The sequence below is a fragment of the Gambusia affinis genome, linkage group LG15 (genome assembly GCF_019740435.1).
Source record: "Gambusia affinis linkage group LG15, SWU_Gaff_1.0, whole genome shotgun sequence".
Lineage (NCBI taxonomy): Eukaryota > Metazoa > Chordata > Actinopteri > Cyprinodontiformes > Poeciliidae > Gambusia > Gambusia affinis.
The window spans coordinates 7,906,489-7,928,278 of NC_057882.1; the positions used below are offsets into that span (position 1 = coordinate 7,906,489).

At 41.8% G+C, this 21,790-nt stretch overlaps 1 protein-coding gene across 6 annotated transcripts in view; it reads right to left on the minus strand.

Annotated features, from left to right (window-relative positions):
- Nucleotides 1–21,790, minus strand: part of robo3 (roundabout, axon guidance receptor, homolog 3 (Drosophila)) — a 183,300-nt gene that overhangs the window by 20,726 nt on the left and 140,784 nt on the right. For 3 of the 6 annotated variants that reach the window (XM_044140104.1, XM_044140105.1, XM_044140108.1), the window contains exons 5-10: nt 20,569–20,707; nt 20,279–20,406; nt 18,118–18,129; nt 10,370–10,494; nt 7,092–7,263; nt 3,598–3,803 (exon numbers count right to left, since the gene is read on the minus strand). In XM_044140104.1, coding sequence (XP_043996039.1) covers nt 3,598–3,803; nt 7,092–7,263; nt 10,370–10,494; nt 18,118–18,129; nt 20,279–20,406; nt 20,569–20,707 — 782 coding nt within the window. The remainder of the gene's footprint in view (nt 1–3,597; nt 3,804–7,091; nt 7,264–10,369; nt 10,495–18,117; nt 18,130–20,278; nt 20,407–20,568; nt 20,708–21,790) is intronic. The other 3 variants (XM_044140107.1, XM_044140110.1, XM_044140109.1) reach the window with 1 other exon arrangement.

A 21,790-nucleotide genomic window follows, 5' to 3' on the forward strand; every position in this document is an offset into this window, starting at 1 on the left:
ATAGCTAAACAAACAGGTACAGAGATAGATGTAACACTTTTTTTGGTACACTGACATGTATGGCAATATAGGAAGAAGTGTTACAGGTTGAATTTAACAAATTGGGCAAATGAATGTGAATGGAAAACAGTGCATACAACAAACTATAGATAGGCACTGTTGTTGCTTTAGGAAGAAAATCCATCCATTTCCTGCAGTCCCTTTCAAAACTGTAGGGATTGGGGCCTAACCCAGCGGTAAACCAGAAACAGCTGGAGGTGAAACAGGTCAGGATGTCAATAAACCAGACAAGCAGGACTTAGAAGATGCACCAACGTCATAGGGGTAATAAACTTAATGTGAATGTTTTTGGGCTGATGGAGGACACTGGAGGACCAAGGGGAAAACCACACATGCACAAGGAGAAAACAAACACTTGACTCGGAAAGAGTCTGGCCTGGATTTTCAAGCAGGACGTTCCATTCGATAAGCAACAACGAGCAATTAGTGTATTTTCTAGTTATGGACCACATTTCTGACATGGTTCAGTGAGACATCGGAGTTAAAGCATGTCCTTGATATTGAGATCTCCCACCATAACACACCAGCTCATGTGGAGGGAGGAGGTGTTTTGGATGTATTATTAAGTAGTGGTTTGTTGGCCCTGCAGCTGTCCAGAGTGCTTTGTGTTTAAATGGGTCTCCTTGGGTTTTGCTATTAGCTGTTACAGTCCTGTTTGTTCATCATTCTACAAAGCAGACCCACAAACACCATCAGCTTTCACTAACGGACTCGCAGGCCATTTTCCTCCCACTGCAAACCTTATACATTATGCAGAATATGTGCCCAGCACAGCCCATCATGACTAATGAGTCAGTGATCACAGCCCTATCTTCTCCTGGATCTGTGGGCCAGCTCATCACTAACAGTGACAGAGGAATTACTCAGGCCTAAGTGGCTTGTCAGGCTGTCCTGCAGAACGGGGGACAGGTTATTCCCACTCCCACACCCCATCTACATGGCAAGATCCCTCGCCCTTTTCCTCCTCTGGAGGAGCTGATCTTGAGTTGACCTGGGAGGCAGCTGATGGTGCTCGGTTCCCCGAAAGGGGAAAAAGCAGATCCCCAGATGGTAGCGTTTGATCGGTGGTGGGTTGGTGCGGTAAGCTGCCAAGACACCTGACTGTGAATGAAGGCTGGCAGCCACTGGAGCTGAATGAAACAGATTGTAGGAAAATGGGAAGGAGCAACAGGAAGACAGAAAAGGAGGGAGGAGAGCTGAACAGCCCCACACTTGAGAAGTGAGCATGCGAAAAGGTTTGTATTTATGACTTTATTCACATTTTTTGGGGTGGTCTTTTAGGTCTTCTACCTTCACTGTCCGGCTGCTAACCCTCTGTTCTGCGGCTCACAGAGGGCTGGTCATGATGTCAGCTCATCTTTTGTTGGGTGCAGAAGGAAAACCTGATTACGGTCAGTAACATACGTGAAGTGGGATTTAAAGACAACTTGTGAACACGATTTCCTACTGTAACCCAATCACTCCCCATCTTAATCTGTTTACTCGTCCCCCATGTAGAGCTTCTGGTTCTCCCCAGGCTTTGTTTGTCTTCCACACCTTGCATTATCTATCCCCATCCTGTACCCCATGCCAGCATTAACCATTTAACAACAACAAACACACACACACACACACACACACACACACGCACACACGTCTGCACACAAACACTCCCAGTCTACCTTGGCACCAGTGTGAGGGAGAGCAGAAGTGTGTGTCTGGCAGAAGTCCCAGGGTAATGGCATCTAGTCTTTGCCAGGGTACAAGGAGCAAACGCACCATCTGTCCCACTGCAGGGGCCACGATTCAATCAACTTATTTATACCCACTATTGAAGGGGTAAATGTTCGGTTGATTTCATGGCTGTCTTTAGGTTTGTATCATATGCTTCTGTCGCTCTCTTCTGACTGTTCCTACAGGCATCATAGGCATATTTGGTCCAAATAAGGTACGTTCATATTGAATTCCAGCTAATGCGCAGATATCTAATATGTACAAAAAACAGGCGTGCTTAAATTTGTTTGTTGTCATCAGCCATCAGACTTGGAGTGTGTTCACACCAGCCCTGTTTAGTCCGCTTTAGTCAAACTCTGGTTGGTTTGAAGATCTAAAATCTCCTCGCTAGAGCTTCCTTCCGAATATGATGATATGTAGTGTAATATCAGTAAATATTGCCTCGTCAAAGCAATAGTAATATCAGACAATGATCTCAGCTCAAACTTTCATATTGGACACCTGTAGTGTTTTTAAATCAGCTAATAACGGATCAGGGGAAGACTTGTTCTGTAAAGTCCCGAAGACTCTCAGCTGGAACTGAGATTCTACAAAGTGCCAATGAAAAATGCACAGAACATGTTTTAGTTTTTTAGAATTATTATTGTTTCCAGCTATTGTAAGCCCTTTGTAATTTTCCACATCATAATTATGCTTTGTGTGTCTATCATACCAAATCTCAATAAAACACATTGGTGCATGTTGTTAAAATGTGAGAAAAACAGAAAAAGTTCAGGAGGAAGGAATAGTTTATCAAAGGACTCTGCAATAGTTGAGCATCGAAATATGAAATTCACTGGGGTGAAAAATATAAAAGAATGAATGTTGTCTGCCTGTTTGGCCCTCTAGAGTAAATACTTGGTTCTAGACAAACTTTGCTCGATCGTTCCTCCTTTGACATATTTCATGTTTGCTTGTGTAGGTTGTGTATCCTCTAGGTCAACATGATTAATGAGAAATCCAGCTGACCTACACTGGACACAGTCAGTATGACTGCAGGACATGACTTTCTGTTTGGACTCAAATAACAGGATCAGTGTCTGGAGTGGACTCAAAAGTAGGCATTTTGTTCTTTTATCTGAGACTAAAGCTTTTCTTTTTTTATCTTCCTGATCACATTGAATCAAATTCGACAGCTGAGCGTCATTCCGAAAGGATTCTGGAAATGGAGCACTTCCAGTACCTCTTCTCTCTACATGACGAGTGAGGCTAAAAAAAAAAGCTTCAAACTCCCAGCTATTTCTGCTTCGGTCCTCTCCTTTTCAGTCGGCCTCCTGCCTGCTCCTGTACCTCCGTCTCTCCCCAGCTCACTCAGTCACTCCTCACTTGCACTGATGCATTGAGGATTTAATTACAAGTCTCAGAGATCGTTACTCATTGAGAACCCACAATCAATTAATGCACGAGCCTCTTCCAAGCTCGTCAAGGCTGCAGTGACCTCAGGTGCTGCGTTGCACCCAGGAGGGAATTCTGGTCAGAATGGATTTAATTAGCAGGGAGTCAGATGGTGTTAACGACCGTTAATGGCCTTGCACGCTCATTATCATGGTGATCGCACGCCGCCGTTCTCCACCTCCGTTCTACTTTTAAACACACACCACGTAAACCAACCATAACGCCATATAGGTCACAGTCTCTGACTCCACCAGATAAATTATGTTCATGTTGTATAAAGTGCATTAAGTACATAATACAGACTGTGGACACGGGTTATTAGGTTTGGGGCGTAACAGGATAAGATAAAAGTTGGAACTGGGCGGCTAAGTGGGAGTGTTACTGTCTCACCTGGAGGCGGGTGATTTGAAAGGTGCCATTTTCCATCAGGCTGACTCGTCCGTCGTTTCCCAGAATCCTCTGGCCATCCTTCTCCCATTGAATGCTGGGGATGGGGTTGCCCATGACGTGGCAGTGCAGCTGAGCGGTTGAACCGGGAGCAAGAGTGTGATTGCCTGGCCCCTGTCGGATGATGGGAGGGACCCTGTCTGAGGGTGCTGAAGGGACAGGAAACAGCAAAACGATTTAAGAGTTAGAGATAAAATGCTAATATCTTGTTTTTCTTACTGGATTATTAGCATCTGTTTAAATTATAGGTTGGCATCGTATCCCTCCCTCGCTAGCATCTTTTCCAGTTTGGTTATCACAAAGTCTAGAGTTTGATTGGACAATATCTCTCAACTCCCTTTGCCAGTTCTTTGAATGCACCGAAAAATCTGCTGGTGCTCAGAATCGATCGATTTTAAGCTTGACCTGCCCTGATCGGCAACTGGTTGGTCAAAAATAACAAAAAATGAAAGTCAAACTTTTTCTGATGAGCGAATGCGAGGTTCTGATAGACAAAGTTACACAGATCACATTACTTTTAGAAAAGGCAGAGTTAGACTCAAAGTTAGCTATTTTCAGTATCAGTGAGATATTAGGTGGGACTGGACTGCGCAACACAGAACAATGAATATGTTAGAAGAACAACTGTGGAACTTTGAGTTAACGGCAAACATAAGCAATATTTCAAATCAGGAACCCTATTATTGGTAAATATTTGAACAATTAGACATAAGAGCTGAACAACAAATATTTATTGTTATTTAAATGTTACTTATGTTGTTCAACCATCAGAGTGGTGCATAGTGCTATTATACCCATTCAATTTTCAAGAGTTTCAGGAATCCCTGATCAATCATGGAACTTAATTGAAAAAAATTTGTCTTCGGAAACGTCGACTGTGGACGCTGACATTAGCATTAGGGATGTCTGTGCTGTTGTAGCATGTTTAGCATCAAGATGCTATTTTAGACTTGAATAATTGCCGATGAGCTAGCTTCTTTTAGCGTAACTTGAACACAACAGAAGTCTATTCCAGCTTCCAATCAGATTGTCTTCTGAAGCATAAATTAATAACTCAACGCCAGCCAAGAGAAGCAGCTTTGTCGTCCATCCAGATTGTTTGTCGATGTCACTTGTGCGTCAGATTAACTGGCGTACAAGAAACGAACAAATACAAAGGTTCCGGCCCGAACTTTTGTATTAATATTTAACTTTGCATTACATTTTTTTAATGCCTTTAAAGAGCAGTAAGAAGCTATTTATAAGGAGGATGTACCTTTTATTTCTCAATTGGGCTGCAGGAGAGTGAGAGAAAGCAAAACCTTCAACAGAAAGAAAGATGGCTGAATTGAAAACAGTCAAGTTTCCTTTTTCTATCCTTTTAGATTCTTTTAGTCTCTGTCTATCAAGCAACATGTTGAATTTGGAAATTGTTGTCAGGCTTTCTCTTATATTCTTATAAGAGTATAATAACTTAAAATTATTAACACAAACTGCTACTTTTGTAATGCTGCTCACAATAATACAAGGTGAGCCAGGTAAAACCACCAACTCCACCATCATTTCGTCCTTATTTTAAAATAGCAAATCCTGTTTAACAGACTGCAGTGGTCTTCTACTACAAATAAGTCATGATGACTCACAGCTTGAAGGGTGGCAAAACAAATTTTCGGTGCTATACTCAAGAATTATTAAAATGAAGTCCTGAAACAGAAATTAGAGTCAGCTGAAATTTGTATCTGGTTTTGCTGAAAGCCCTACAGAAAAAGAGATCTGAAATCAGTTTTTATCAGTGACTCTCCACTCATTACTGTCCAAAAACTAAAATTAAACCTTTCCTCTTTGGCTTCCACATGTGCATGTGTGTTCTGCCAAGTGACACGTAAAATGTTCAAACTGAAAAACTACTACTCTCGAAGGCTCTCAGGTCCAACCTCTCAGGTGTTTTGGTCCATTTTTAAAATGCAAATCTATGAAATAGTTTTGTTTTGTTTTTGTTTTTTTTAAATCAGGCAGGACGATGTTACTTTACCTCCTATGAGAGCAACAGACCCCTCTGCGCAATACAGAACAATTAATGTTATGAGTTCATCTGTGGAACTTTGAAATTCGGATTTCAGTGGGTGAACAAACAGAAGTCAGGATGCGCAATCCCTACTGCATTTAACCTGTGCTGAATGCATGTAAAAATCGATTTCTTCAATCTCTAAATTATGATCAGTCTTTAAAAAAATATGCCTCCTACTGTTTGGCACAATATGTTTAATTTTGTCATCGATGAACAGTTCTGCTTGACATCAAAGAAAACTAGATTGTGTTTTCAATGATACGATACAAAGTTGAGGCATAGAGCAAAACATTTTGCAGTCATTTTGCATTTCAGAGGGATGCCAGAGGATTTTAAAAAACTGTACCTGCAAAATAAACAACAAACAACAAAAAACAGTTCATAGTTCTTTCTATATATTTGTCTTCCAGAGTCCCACCTATTGCTTAAGAATATAATCGAATTTTTTTTTCTTTTTTTTGGACAGTTGTACTGTAGGTGATGCACATGTCTTTCTAATGTAAAACTGCAGCTACTACATATGAAGATTATAAATAGATTTGCTAAAGAGGAAGCTGGTTGGACGCTTGAATAAGTTCTGGGATAAAAAGCGGGACTCATTCACCTGACTGACTGCAGTTTCCACCTAAAATCCTTTTTGTCAAACATGAAAACTGAAGCAGAAGTGGAATGAAAAAGCAGAGCCACACTAGACTAACTCAGTAGCATAAATTCCCCAAATGTTGCAGGGCGAGTTAAAGACTGTGTCTAATGTGTTTTGCATGGAGGTAAGTCATGCTTTCATAGCCATTGACACGCAGTCACTGTGCAGAATTAGAGCACCTACTTCACACTGCATTTAACATTTGCTTAAAGACATGGGCCATAACATCATTAGCATTCTATGCTGATTTGAGATCCGATATCATCAGCTAACTGGAGTTAAACTGAAAATGTGAAAAGTCAACAGAGGGGTTGATGGGGGATGGAGGAGGGGGGGTTAATGCAGATGGAGCTGAACAAAATCCCAGCTGATTGGGAGCGACGCAGAGAAGGAAGCATATGTTGCATTCGAGTTATTTGCATAAAACTATCAGCGGTTGTCCCCTCTGATTACATCAGATTAGAGAAGAGATTGGAGAAGGAGGATATTTTCAGTGGAGATGGATATGAGAGTGTTTTTCAGGATTCTTGTGTAGTACACAGGAAGCTAATTTTAATGTCGTAGCGTGTGTAAGCTGTGAATTTTTTTAAAAAGCAGAGCACAAGCCTGCTGTGAAAGTGCAGAAAAAAACATGAGCAGAAAAGGCACAAGTCCAAACATAAGAGCCAAACTTCATAAAAATGTAGCAAACTTCCAAATCTTAACATCGCTCCTGGTCAACACAAGTCACTCTGTGCTTAGACTCACCACTTTCCACCTCCAGCAGGGCTTTAGTCAGGATGCTGCCAGCCACACTGATGGCCTGGCAGATGTAGTAGCCAGAGTCTTCCACTTGCACGTCAGCGATGGTGAGCTCGCCGCTCAGAGACACAGAGAAACGACTTGACTGAGAAGGTTCCTGGATGGGGAACAGCAGGATCTAGAGCAGAAAAACAAGCGCTGTCGTCCTCGTGTCAAACGGTCGCCATTTACAAATAGAATCTGTGATTGGTGCCTGTGGACTAACAGAATGATGTCAGACTATGAATTCTGGTCTGGCATTCAAATAACAACAGTGTTTCTCCTCTCGTTCTATTAGAAAGCCTCATCTTAAAATCATATTTACACAGGAAAATATCAATCTGGCCACCTTTCAGCTGTCTGTACAGTTTAGATTTATCCCAATGCACAACACACACACACACACACACACACACGCACACACACACTACGCTGCACATGAGGCCGGCTACTGGTTAACAAGTACAGCAAAATTCTGCAAACCTATGCTTTGGAAACCACAACTATTTTTCCTCGTACCGTCTTTATGACTAAAAGACCCTTTGGACCAGAGTGAAATTCCAGTTTCTGTCAGACAACCGAGGAAATATCCAGTTTTAGAAATGTCACCAGCTACATTACCGTTGACCTAAAAATTGGCAAATTGGAAATAAGAAATTAAAGTCGCCACATCATAAAACTCATTTTATGATTAAAAGTTTTTGCAAGCAAAACTGCAGTGGAAACATGTTTTTTGCAGCATACAGGTCATGTGATCAACAACCGGATGTTACTACTGGCGAAAAAGACAAAGAAAACAACAGGAAGTGGTAGGAGGACGCTGCGGCAGAATGTTTTTTTTAATGACTTATCGCATGAACAAGCATGTCCACGTGTGATTTCAATTGTGTTTCTTATTTAATAGAGACATCATAAGAGTCAAATTGTGCTTTTTCAACACCGTTGGAATATTTCATTTTTTATGGAAAAGCATGTCATGTATTCACAGCAGTTATTCCTGGGTATCTTTACTGTGCCATGATAAAACAGTGAGGATGTTTTTGGTACTCTACCCCTGACAGACACATTTTCAACATTTCTGCAAAATATGACGTAAGCTAAAGGCTGGAAAGTAAAAAAAAAAAAAAAAAAAAAAAAAAAAAAAATATATATATATATATATATATATATATATATATATATATATCAGATAAAAAAGTTTTTCTAGAACAACCAAACTTTTCTTGAATTAAATTCAGTTTAATCGATTGCAAGTGGAAGCTCCAGAAGACTAAAACGAAACTGAAAATTGAATTGCTTTAACAATGCACATTGTTAAAGCAATTCATATAGTTAAGTATAATTTCCTATCCAACCAGATGTTTTTCAGATGTGCTGCGCTCCGTGTAGATCACAGTAAAACATTATGTTTCCTGGTCCGTAGCGTCTGAGGTGAGCAGGCTGAGCCGCCGCAGGTCGCTCCAACACGACGTGTCAACGCCACTCCAGACTCCGAAACCCTCTCCAATCTCGTTCCCAACATGCTTCCCACAGACTCTCTCTCTCCTCCTCGTTCTTTCCTCCTTATGCTTTCTCCTCTTTATCTCTGTCCTCCACACCTTCTCTCCCACACACATTTTTTCAGGCCTCCTCCAATCTCGTCCGCCCTCCCCTATAATCTATACCTGGAAGCCACGCTGCAGGCTCCCACGCACTCTCGCTCTCATCGTCTCTGAGCACTCCAACAGGCTGTAATGCTTATCACGCTCTCACCCATTCAAACACACACGCATGCCTTCTGAAGACATGCAGGCCTGTGCAGACTCCCGCTTTGGGGAATAATGCACCGGGCGGATGATGAGAAGGTGAAGTGTGTATGCTGTGTGTGAGTTAGAGTGGCTCTAATCTGCAGCAGGTAGCTCCAGACGACGAGAGGCAGCGAAGAGCCGAAGTGTGTCAAGAGGTGTGGGTTTCTGAAAAAAACTTCCTACAAAAGGAGTGTCGCTAAATGCACGTCCACCTCAATGACTTTTTTTTTTGTTTGTTTTATCCGTTTTTCTTTGTTTTAGTCACTTCAATGTTTGAAATCATCAAATAATTTTAATGTCAGACAAATGTAAGTTCAGGATAAGAAAATCGCAGCTTTCAAATGACGGTAATATCTACTTAGGTGCCCAAAAACAACTCTGGTTCTATGTGGAAAAAGTCTACGCTGCCAGACCTTCAGAACCAAGAACTCACTTAAATAGAACCTGTTTGGCAGCATGAAGAGCACTAAAAGGTGTATATCAACAAAACAAGCAACATTTTCAGTTCAAATGTCCTCATTAATGCCAGATCACTGACAAAAGTAGACATATGAGCTCAATCACTGTTTTTAATCTGTTAAAACTGTGTACATGTAATATTAATATTCATCCAAGATGTCTTGACTGGGGTTTGAAAACAGGTCGTTGCTGCTGCAATGCAGCCGTTGATGGATTAAAAGTTCAGTTTTTTTCTAGCTTTAGTCTTCCGCTGAGGATTGTCACGCCCCGAATGAAAGTCGTTCTTAAAACAGCGTAAATACAAGCCATCTCCAGAGTTGTTCCTCAATTCACTACTGGTTCTGTGTTGTGTTTTCATAGAGCCCTGATCTAGCACTAAGACCGCTTTGGTGTAAAAGTACCCTGGACGTAAGTTTTTCTAATGCCAGAAAGTTGACAACACAGGGTAACATTACAAACCAGTTGGTTTTACAATTCTGACACAGTTCTGAAATGCAGAAAATATGTCTGGAGAACATCAGGAAGTAAAACCAAAGACAACCAGACAAAACATGTCTCATTATTACCTCCAATGAAAGAAGGAAAACGACGAGGCAGAATTGATGGGACACGGCTTCTGCTGCGACATGTTTCATGATCCAGATCATCTGCATTCACAACAGTTTCATTTTTATCCCGAGCGTCTCTGAATACCTGTTGCTTGACCTCTGAAGGTTGACTAACTGCATTTACAGGTCAGCCTGTGCAAGGACGGCAATCAGCATGAAATCCATTTAACACAGAAGCTACTTTCCTGCAATGTGGACCGTGTCTACAATCAACGATCTGAGCTCCGTTAACGGCCGCCCGCCTCTCTGCTGCTCAGACTCAGCCTCCATGCAGCTCCAGTCAGACTCATTGTGCCAGAGAGATCCTGCCAAATGCCTCAGAGGGCAGATTTATTCAGAACAGAAGGTGTTTTAGTGTTTACCGCCACGCATCTGACAGGCACGTTCTCACCTGGCTGCCTTCTTTCTGCCAGAAGACTGCAGGCGGAGGGTTTCCCTTGGTGCCACAGAGGAAGGTTACGGTCCGACCCGGAGCTGTGATCTGGTCCCGTGGCCGGACGACGATCTGAGGAGGAACTGCATGAAAGAAACACAGACAAAAGGGCAAATTTCTAAGTGGAAATCTTCCCATGGTGTCATATCAACAATCTGCAGGTCATATTATATCCCAGTAGTGAGGCTGAGTGAATGAGCTGCTGACAACTAACTGACAAGTCTGTCAGACTTCTTCTTGTCTTTAAAACACAAATATAGAGTTAGACACAGGAGGAGGACAGACTGTCAGAGTCAACACAAGTGGAACAAAACTGCCACCCAGAACCCAAAACCGTGCTTGGTTTCCACTTTCAGGAGGCTGCATTCAAAAGCTGGACTGTCAAGCTTTCTTGACAGTCGTTCTTCTGCTACAGTTCATGAAACACTTCGAAATAAAAAAAATAAAAAAATTAACTGACTGATTCAAGTCATCCTGGATGATGCAGTTAAGTTAAGTGAAATCAAAATTTTAAAAAGCTCATACATTAACTTTATATATTTTTGCATTCGGTTGAAACGCACACGAGCCTCTGCCACGGTTATTCTGTCTTATTGCAACTAAATCCATTACAGTTTTCTTGAAAAGTGATTAGCAGGTTATTTCAGAGACCGACTGTTTTTGTCTTCAATTGAAGAGAACTTCAGCAAGGACAAACCCTGAACGCAATCAGCCGGGATCTTTGGAAAACTTTTAACCGAGTCTGGTTAAAAGTTTACCCCTAAGCCTATTGTTTGGTACAGTGTTGACTGCGCCGCATTACGGATATGATTAAATCAGACCGAATGTGATTGAATCTGTCTGTACGGTTTAATCACACAGACAGATTTAAAGACAAGATTGTATTGTGATGAACCAAACTCGTTAACTCACATATTGCTATGTATTTCAATCTGAATTGGATCCGTTTGTGCTGTAAAGTCTATTCGATGCTAAGCATGAAATGAAATGCTGAAATGACTAACTGGATACTGTCCACCAACAGGGAACGATACGAAGGCCCCCACTTAACCTTGGCTGGTTCGGCTCCGGTCAGCGGCGTGGCACACCGCTGTACATACTCACGGTGTCCGGCTACGAGCCACGATTTAGCCTCTGTTGCGGAAAAGGGAAAAGACGAGCTGAGACATCCTTGCGTCTGAATCCAGGTTTGTGGGTCACCTCTGTGATGAGGCTAATCAGATGTCTTTGAACTGGTGTCAGGCAGGAGGAGAAAGGGGGCTGCAGATAAACGGCAGGCTTTCTCGCTTTCTTTCTGCCGCTGCATGTAAAGGTGTGTGCGCTCATATGGACAAAGACACACACACACAGCTCTTTGATTTGTATTGATTCTGTAGCAAAGTGACAGGCCTTCCTCCGCAGAGGGGGTGTGAATGCATAATGATGCCCTCCAACAGTCCTAATTGATTTCTCATCTTCCCACCTGATCTCCTGCTTCTCTTTCATTCGCACCCCCGATTAGCATAGAAGCGCACAGAAAGACGGGGCAATTGGAAGGAGGAGAGCCATTCAGCAGTCACAGTCAGGGGAGAGAACAAACACGATCCTTCTGCTAGTTTCTTATTTGGACGCCTAATTTGGGAAAAACAGAAAAACTCTTAATTGTGGAACCGAAACTCGCATCCCAAACGTTGCAGATAAAGCAAACATGAAACGCTGTTTTCTTCAAACGCTCCAGTCCAACGATTGATGTTCAAAGAGGAGAAAACCAAAAACATGAGCAGAACACATCACTGACTCACAAAAGTTGGGCTTTTGCCTTTGATTGCTCCTTCAGTGTGTTCAAACTATGTGCAAAATCGGACTGATGAGAGGTAAGTCCAATATGGCCGGTCTTTCATTTCCCATCTGCACTTTTCAGAGAGATGGAGGGGGGTCACAGTTTGGACCACCAAAATAGTCAAAATCTAGCTTTTCATAAGAACAATAAATGGGGGGGGGGGGGGGGGAGCCAGGAAATCGGCAAGTGATGTAAAAAAATAAGATTTTCTATCCCCGAATTGCTTATTCTCCTAGATTACTCTCAGGCACACCCCAGACACAAATTTTAGGACCCAACCTGGAGGCTACAGGAGGGGACCTATGTGTCAACAGGGGCATAAATCCCAGCTCAGCAGGGGGGGCGTTGCTTGGCTGAGCTGGTGAGGGTCATGTCCTGGGGTCAAAAGGGCGGCTCCCTGTTGGCCCTTAAGGTCAACGTCCACGCATTCACCCCCCCGTGTGCTTCATGTGGGCATGAGAAAGTGATCTCGCCTTCGCTCCCTCGCTAATTCAGCGACCAGCTTCCTGTACAGCCTGATGCAAAGCCCTGAAATATTAAAGAAATGCAGAGTAATACCCATTCCTTATGTAAATCATCTCCAGGCAACTTCACACGCGCACACACACACACACACACGCATATACGTACATGTGTATGAAGAAGCAACAGAAGAACATGCCCAACATTAAAGCACTGGGCTTTGAAGGCCATTTTAGGGAAAGACAACCTACAAAAAAATAAACAAATAAATAAAATAAAATAAAAATAAGCATTTCCTTCTCCTTCTTACAAAACAAAACTTTTTCAAACATTTACAGAACGTGCAGAACTAACACGCTGCATTGGTTGCACCACATAGTGCCTGTCTGCAGAATGACAATGTTTGATTGGAGGAGGCAAGCTGGTGCGTCGCCTGAGGCTGCAATAAATAATTAGCAATAATGGGTGCACTCGGCACGACACTGAGCCTCAGATTTAGGGCAGCGAGGAACATTAGCATCAGCACTTGGGACTGAAAAGGGGGGAGAATATAGATCGCAACAGAGTCGCTGAAATATACATGACAGGAATCAGCAAACAATGTCTGCGTGTCACTTGTGGAGTTATTTAAGAGTCAGGCCTGCAGGCTCTTTGGTGCACCAGTGTCTCCTCTTTAACAGGCTCCTATCAGGAACGGCAAATTACTGTTATGCAAAATAACACATGAAATATCAGCCCCGTGTGAGCCAAGCAACGGCAAGTTGGGGATGTCAATTGCCGAGTGTTAAATGCCAAAGGAAAGACAAAGAAAAGCGTCTGATTGAGTCGGGAGGCATGTTTAAGAAAAGCCCCGCTGCCAGACTTGTCGAACATATGGAGGGGCTGACACGCCAAGAGTGAGGCAAAAATAGACATGGGTTGCATGTTGGATTTCCACAGCATTCCAGACAAGAACTGTCAGATTAAAGGACGGAAATCTGGTTGGAGCGGGAATCTCTTGGTTACTTTGAAATGTCTGTGTTTCAGTCAGATAGGCACCAAATTTCAGTCTAAATTGAGAACAATTCCGAAAATAGCTGCTGTAATTATGTTGTTTTTTCTTTCAAAAAACAAAAACAAAAGAACAACCTGTTATCAAATGCTCAAGTTTAAATACTTGGTTAGGACTAGATTTGAGGAACAAGAGACATCAGCTTCATGTTTATCTGAGAAGCTTTTTCAATACTAAACAGCTACAGGGTGAGTTGACTGATCATGATGTTGGAGCTGCTGTTTCTGCAAAAAAAAGAAAGTCTACATGTTCTATCCGAAGGTAACCTAGTCCTTAGAGCAGAAGCAGACTTAGGGTGTAGACTTGGTTTGAGTGGTGACCAAAACTGGAACATTTATTATATTTTCAGCTGGTGTAGCTCGCTTTCACACTGCAAGATGTCAAATGAGTCAAACCTTATTCAAAAACCTGTTCCCCTCCTCGAGTGTGTTGGTCTGCACCAAGAACCACTGAAGGAAACGACATGAAAACCTCTGAAGTGCAACTTTGTCCTTCACAAAATGTTAAGAAAAGTGGAATGGTATCATATTTTAGTGGTTGTAAGATTTCTCTTTTATCTTTGGCAAAATACAACGAGCCATTTCTCCTGCTAGCGCAGGTCCCAAGCATTTGTTTAGATTATATTTACCCAAAACGCCCTGCACTATAGTTCACTTCCTTGTTTTGGGGCGGTCCGCTTGGTGTTCACACGTGCTTTGGAACTGCACCAAAGTTCGCTTTAGCTGAACAGAGAGGCTGGACCAGAGTTCGCTTTTTTGTTTGATTACACATTCACACCTACCCAAACGAACCTGACTTTCTAGAAAAATTAACTAGAGCTGGACTAAAGAGGCCTGGTCTGAACGCACCTTGGAGGATCCAGCAACAGCAGAAATACGCTATGTAGGTACCCTGTAGGTGCTTATGTGTGTTCACCTGCATAAGTTTCACCTTTTTGGTGAAAGTTATGCAGAAATGCACAACCAGTTTTAGCTGTGTCAGTGGAAGGCCAAAGTGCGTCTATTAAGACACTAATCCTCGCATTGCTGTGATCAATGTGCTAATGGCAAAGAAGCAACTTACTTCTCCAGGAAAACTGTTTATCTAAGTCATCAGTGACCACGGTAACTAGCTTTGGTATTTGTGGCAGTCTCTGTTGTGGGGAACCACATAGAGCAAGAGAGAGGGTGTGAGCAGCACATACACAAGAATGACTGCAGCACTAAGAATCTAATCCTGACTCCTGACTGGTTGTTTCTGACCTATTGGTTTATTTCTATATGACTGCAGATCCATACGGAGAAGGCAGAGGAGATCAATTTTTTTCACAGATCATATATCTAATATTACACTGTCACAACATCACGTTAGTTTTGACAAACATGTAAAAACTTTTCATAAATGTTACATACTGTAGCTTTACGGGGTTAACTTCATAGAATCCTACTTAAATGAAAAATATTATAAGCAACGTTTTAAAAAACTCTGGAAGTCAAAAGGTTTTCATATTATTTTTACTTTTTGAGACTAAAATAAGAATACAGTTACCAGTGAACTGAAGGACTGTCCTGTACCGTCTGGAAACACAGAGCGAAGCAAGAATAAAGACTCACCAGATGGTCCTGTCTGCAGACTGTTCACTGTAAGTTGTTAACTGGTTAGACATTATTAATCCTAAAATCTACAATCATTGGGAGTGTAATCTTCCCTAATCTGAGCCACGCAACAGATTCTGAAATATCACAATACTTTTGTAAGCTTTTGCAGAACGAAGTAGATGTCGGGACCAGCTGAACCTTCAGCTCAGCTACCGGTTTGATCAACACAAGCCCGTTGTAAACAAACTGAGGCAGGGAAGCGCTTGGGCTCAGCTGTTCGCCACCTACTGAGCGCCACTCAGAGATCAGAGTGGGAGTTTGTTCCACCGCTGCTGCATGAACTCGCCGTGTTGTTCAATCACACAGCAAAGACACACAAAGTGATCACAAGCAAAGGATGTTAGCTCCATCTCTCCCGGCCCCCCTTTCTCCTTTGCATGCATGTCTCACATATCATTTGCAGACACACGAGACACATGGCTTAACACACACGCACACACCCGCACACACACACACTTCCAGTAGGAGCTCCTTTGGGGGCTAAGATGCGACAGGCAGCTGTCAGAGTCCCAGACGCTGTTTCACACATGTTGCCTCCAACAAACACTCCTACTTCCTCATAACACACCCCTGCTCTTACATTTAAACATTATTTCTTCCCTCAGACTGTTTTCACTCCCAAATGAAGACTGAGTACTTGATTATTTCCATGGAGTTATGCATTGCAGTCAGGCTATAATTCATCAGAGCTTACATTTAATTGGAAGTTAGCCTTTTTTTTCTTTTTTTTTTTGCCCTGAGCTCCAACTTCTTTTTCCAACATCAATAAAGGAACTTGGAGAATGATGATGCTTTAAATAGCCCAAGAAAAAGCTACAGAAGCAGGACTTTGATTATTTTCTGTAGTCGCAGCACCTTGGGGTAATACTGCAGGGGAAAAAGAGAACATTTCAAAACCTCGCTGGTCTTCAAATTTAGTGCAAAGATATATTTTGTTTGCTATGCGATCTCGTTTGCCCATAAAATTTCATTTTCAGCTTTAAATGAGTAAGAACTCTGAAAGATGTACCGATCAAATACAAACATATGCAAGTTCAAACCTAAGGTTACAATGGAGTCCGTCTAGTTTTCTTTCTCGCTCTGTGAGCATTAGGACCTCTCTGGAAGCACACGGTTTCAATCAAGTGTAGAATCGGCGGATTCATGTGGATCACGGATAAACCGACGCTTCTGTGTTGTCTGGACATGCGTGTGTTCACAGTCAGTGCATTGTTTCACGTGTTGTTTACGATCCTGAAGGAGCAGCTTCTTCTGCACCATAAAGTTGAAAAGGTTTTCCACCTCTAATGCAACGTATATGTTGTAGAGTTTAACTTGAAAATCTATCTGTCAGATAGAAGATGAGGGGTGGGGAAAACTAAATCCTAAAATTTTAGCATTTGGCTGTTATTCTAGCATTTTCCTGCAATCTGCTCCTTGAAGCCAAATTGGCAGAGAAGTTGGAGGGAATCTTCTCAGTCAGATATCAGACAGCATACTATAATTAATATTAGTTATGGTGCAGTGAAGATTACAAATCAACAAGTGGTGGCAATATGGGACAAAAGTGACCTTTCAAAAGCTGAGAGAAGATAAAACGGTAAAACATGGCTGCTGTGGTTGTTACACCATTCTCCTGTATTCTCCATACATCTGGCCTGCCGAAAATCTCCCAAAACCTTTCAAACATTAACCTCCGCTTGTCTCAAAAATAAAACAAACAAACAAAAAACAGTAATATCAGTAGTAGGCTTACAGGAGAACATGTTATGTTCCGATCAAACCAATCTTGAACTGTTTGGCCACAATCTAAAAAGATATGTTTGACAGATGACAACGAGACTCGACCATCGAACATCATGCCCACAAACTGTTACTTTCAACCTTCTGCAGTGACTTCTAGTTCAGTTCAATGAGATTTTCTACACAAGGTTCACACTAAATTGCATCACTCCAGCATTACTTACTCAAGTCTTTAAATGTGTTAATAGTGGAAAATCTTTATTTCACCTGATCTCTTCTGACAGGCAAAATGGGTTTTAGATGAAATGTTATTTTTTTCCCCCTTTAAAGGAACATTAATGTTGGGTAGAAAGCATAACCGCTATAAGAATGGCTATATAAACCTTTCCTGAAAAACAGCACGACTCCACTGTTTATATAGTCTGAACAGCAGCCGACTGAAAGCCTCTGCCTCAGTTTAAGCTCTTGACCTCAATTACATGTTTGTCTTCAAGGAGTGCAAACAGGAAGCTCCACACACCAGAACATTTGAGAGTTAAAACTAGAGGCTACGGTACAGAATCCCGCTTCTGTGTCCCCGACGGACATCTCGTTCACAGACACGACTGGCAATAGCACACATTGATCTCTTCCATGTAGATGCATTTCAGTCCAGAGAGCAAATTGAATTCTTCGGGTACGTTGGATTAATCGGAATTAAACTGCAGCCGCATCGCCTCCTTTTAATTCATTTGACAAAGGCTGAAGGTTTGGATTCTAAATTAAAGATCCCTGGTATTAATGGAAGCCCTGCTTCTTCCTTCCCAAGGTTCAATCGTTAGATGACGCAGCACGAGAGTGGTGGAAATAAAAAGCCTTCCTTCCTGATGATAGAAGTGCTTCACTGCTAATTGATTACCCTTTTACGCTTTTAGACAGACGAGCATCTGCTGTCTGAAACATGGCAACCTGAGAGGATCGCTCACGCACAAACACACGCAAATATACAAGCGATGGAATGAAATGGAATACTTACATGAGTGGCCAACTGCGATGGAGTGATGTTAGAGGAGGCGATGGGGTGGAGGCGGGGAGGGAGAGAAGAAAATGAGACAAATGAGATGATGAGCTGGTAATGACTCGAAACATTGAATGAAATGAGAGACGCGTCGAGAACTTTCACACTGATCGCTCCTGACTCGAGCCCAGCTCGTCCGAAACTCAAAAATTCAATATGTTTTCTAATCAGTGAACACACCAATATCTAAGTGCTACCAGATTCCATTAACTGCAACCCTCTTCAGTGAGGAAGTTGCTACAGAGGGAAGAAGATTGAAAGTTAGTTATTTTTAGCATAAGTAAATGGAGACATAATTCAAGCAGTTTGAAAGAAACTTTTCTACAAAAGTAGAACAAATAGGTTTCTATGATAGATTTGATTTGTTTTTGCAAGAGAGTGAGAATTACAGCAGATACCAGGAAGGCTAAACATAGCACAGCAACGTTTCTGTGTCCCGTCATTTGTATGACATGTCAGCTGCTACCTGTCATTACATCTTACATCTTCTAGATGTGGATCTATATGCTGCATCATAATCACAATGATCCAAATCAAGACACAGGTGAAAATAAGAGGAGACATTCTGATCGGTGGTTTCACTCTGTGTGTGTTCATTTACATTCTGTATGTGTGTGTGTGTGGGGGGGGGTGTGTGTGAGAGAGTTTCCTATTATACCCAATGCTCCCAGCTATAACAATCAACCCACAATCAATTTCCATTTGCCTAAAAGCAGCTGCTGGGAATCCCTCCGTCACTCAGAGACAAACTTCTGCTAGTTAAATGTTCACTTCTGCACCAGTGTGTGTTTCTGCACTGCTCTGATTGTCAAAGCCTTCTTGAAGTTATCATAATGGAGTCTATTGACATGTCTATCAGTCCGTTCTGTGGGTAGAGGCTGGTGTCTGTACCAAGTAAAAAAACACTAAATATTCCCTTTTATCATAGCAAATGACAGATTCCTCATCCGCTCGCTTCTCTTCAAGGGACCGCCTTTATTCTCAGGCAATTTCGCTGCTTTTTGATCTTAGTTGTTTCTCCACAGGGATGTCGAGTCGAGGCTTGAAAGAACCTTAAAATCCTTTTTTTTTCTTTCTCTTTATCTCTCTTTCAGTTGAACTTAACAGTGCGTAACCAGTGAAATAATGTAGAATGTTTTGACTGGCAACTTGCTATTAACTTAACTTTGAACATGTTTTTAACTTAACAGACTGAAACACACAATGATCAAAACAGTTGAAGAAACAATCAGAGTTTAATTCCAATCCAATATCCGATTGGCCAGCTGCTTGAGAAGATTTTCCAACTAACAACTGCAATAATTAATTTTTTTTTTTTTTTATGAAAGATAAGTACCATGAACTAGAAACTGGTGGAATACCCATCTCACTTTCAAAAGTAAAGCTGGTTTTGTTATTGCCATGAAGTCCATTCAAGCTAAATGGAAATGTGCATGTGTACACTCATTATACAAAGTCAGTAGAATAATGAAGAAGGAGCGATCGCTTCCAACAGATTGAGCTATTTGGTCACAATAACAAAGAGTGTGTGTAAAGATGTGACCTCCAAATGAACAGAAGCCAATCTGCCAAGCATGGGGCAACACAGAGACACATAGCAAACAATCATTTACACACACACACGCACACACACACACTTAATAACAACTTAAAGAGACCAGTCATGTCTTTCAACTTTTCAAATTCTGCCAAGAAGAACACTCAAATATTCAGAGTGTTTTTTGCTGATGTCTGAAAAAAAAATGCGTTTGTGGTGCAACTTGCTAAGGGACATTTACAAAAAATGTGTGTAACTGTAGCATATCTATATATTGGAGCCTGAAAGAAGAATTTTGACTGATTTTGGAGTAGATTGTACTGGCTAAAATCCACATTAATGCTCAAACTTGTGCTCTCAGCTCTATATTATAGAAACCATTGAAGCTGCATGATGGTAAATTTCTTACCTGGGAAAAAGAGCCATGCACATAGGTTTTTTTTAAAAGCCCCACATTATGCGGACATTCAAGCCCATAAGGACTGAATATAAACTTTCATTTAGAACTTTCTGTTATCTTATAAGCTGGTATCTTTTTTGTATATTTCAAAGAAATCCAGCAGTGTGAACATGCGCCTTTACCGTGTACGTGGAGGGTTCCAGAGGCCTCCGCTTTGCCCACGCTGTTCTCTGACACACAGGTGTAGGTGCCCTCGTCCTCAGCTCGCACCTGGCTCAGACGGAGACTGTTGTCGCTGCGGATCTCAAACCTGCAAACACATCAACACCGGGATGACTCTGCCCAAGAAATCTGAGAAGAAGTGGGAACCCGCAGAAGTTGTTTGCAAGCGGGAGCTTCCCTTCATGCATTCATACAGAATATCTGAATGTGAGATGAATTTTTGAAGTACTAGTGTTGTTTTTCTTTGTACCTGCCCCGGGGCAACTCTCCCTCTTCCCTCCGCCAGCGGACAGTCGGAGTGGGATCTCCATGTACCTCGCAGAAGAACTCCACCGTATCGTCAGCCAACACCACCTGGTTCACCGGTTGTTTGGTGAAGACGGGCCTCTCTGAAATCACACAGCTACTTAGATCTGCTGCACCTGGATTTGGTGGTAATAAACCCAAACGCTTCAATGAAAACTTATTCTGCAGGGTTAGTGTTCGGTTTTAGCAGGAATATAGTCTCTGCTGACCAGGTGGTAAGTTAGTATGTTTTTTTATTGAGTCATCTGGATGAGAGAATCTCAAATACTCAATAACACTCGAGGTAACAAAACATCTAAAATGGCTCCTGTGCTTAGTCATTGGCTCCAGAGCAAAACTTGTGAATGTCATTATAAATTAAAGGTTGTTGTTCTCAGCAGACTGTAATAGGTTTCTTCCTGTCCAGGGCGTACTGACTGGTGAGGAGAAGCAACAGCTCCCCTGTGACCCTGCAGTGACTACACATGTAAAGAAAAAAGATTCATGCAATTAACCAAAGATTTTATATGGAAAACGAAGTTTAATATCTGAAAAAAAAAAACCCTCATCTGAGTATTTGTAGAGACGAGAAGTGAAGCCAGCAGGCATTTAAACCCCTGAATGCCTGGTTGGACTCAGACGTGGGACGTGTAAGAGCATTTCAGGGGATAAGAACTAAAGTGGGAATTGTGGTGGGAAGCAAGCAGGTTCATACAAACAGTTCCCTGCTGACATTTTGTACACAGATGGAATTATTTATCACAATCCACTGCACAGCCCATAATAACCTATGCTGTGTGAGTACAGCTCAGTAGAAGAAGAGTCTGGGAAGTCAAAATACAACCTGATCAGGTTTTAATCAGTTTTACTCTTCAGGTTTATGAACACCGAGAATTAATTTGACCTCAGTTCAGCTTTACTGTCAATGATGACATTTAAAATAAACATGCATATAAAACAAACAAACAAAAAAAATTATATCTTTTTTTTCTATCTTGTAAACATCCAGTGTTTTTCTGGGGTTTTTTTCCTTATACAAGTGGAAGATAAGGTTGAATTTGTGGCTGCTGGTTCATGCAAAAGCGCTCGGTAGGACTGACATGAAGGGAGCAGTTTAAAAAGTTTGTGTCCAGAATGTGTGGGGTCTGCACACATGTTAGCTGCCCCTATTCCTGATGCCAGCGATG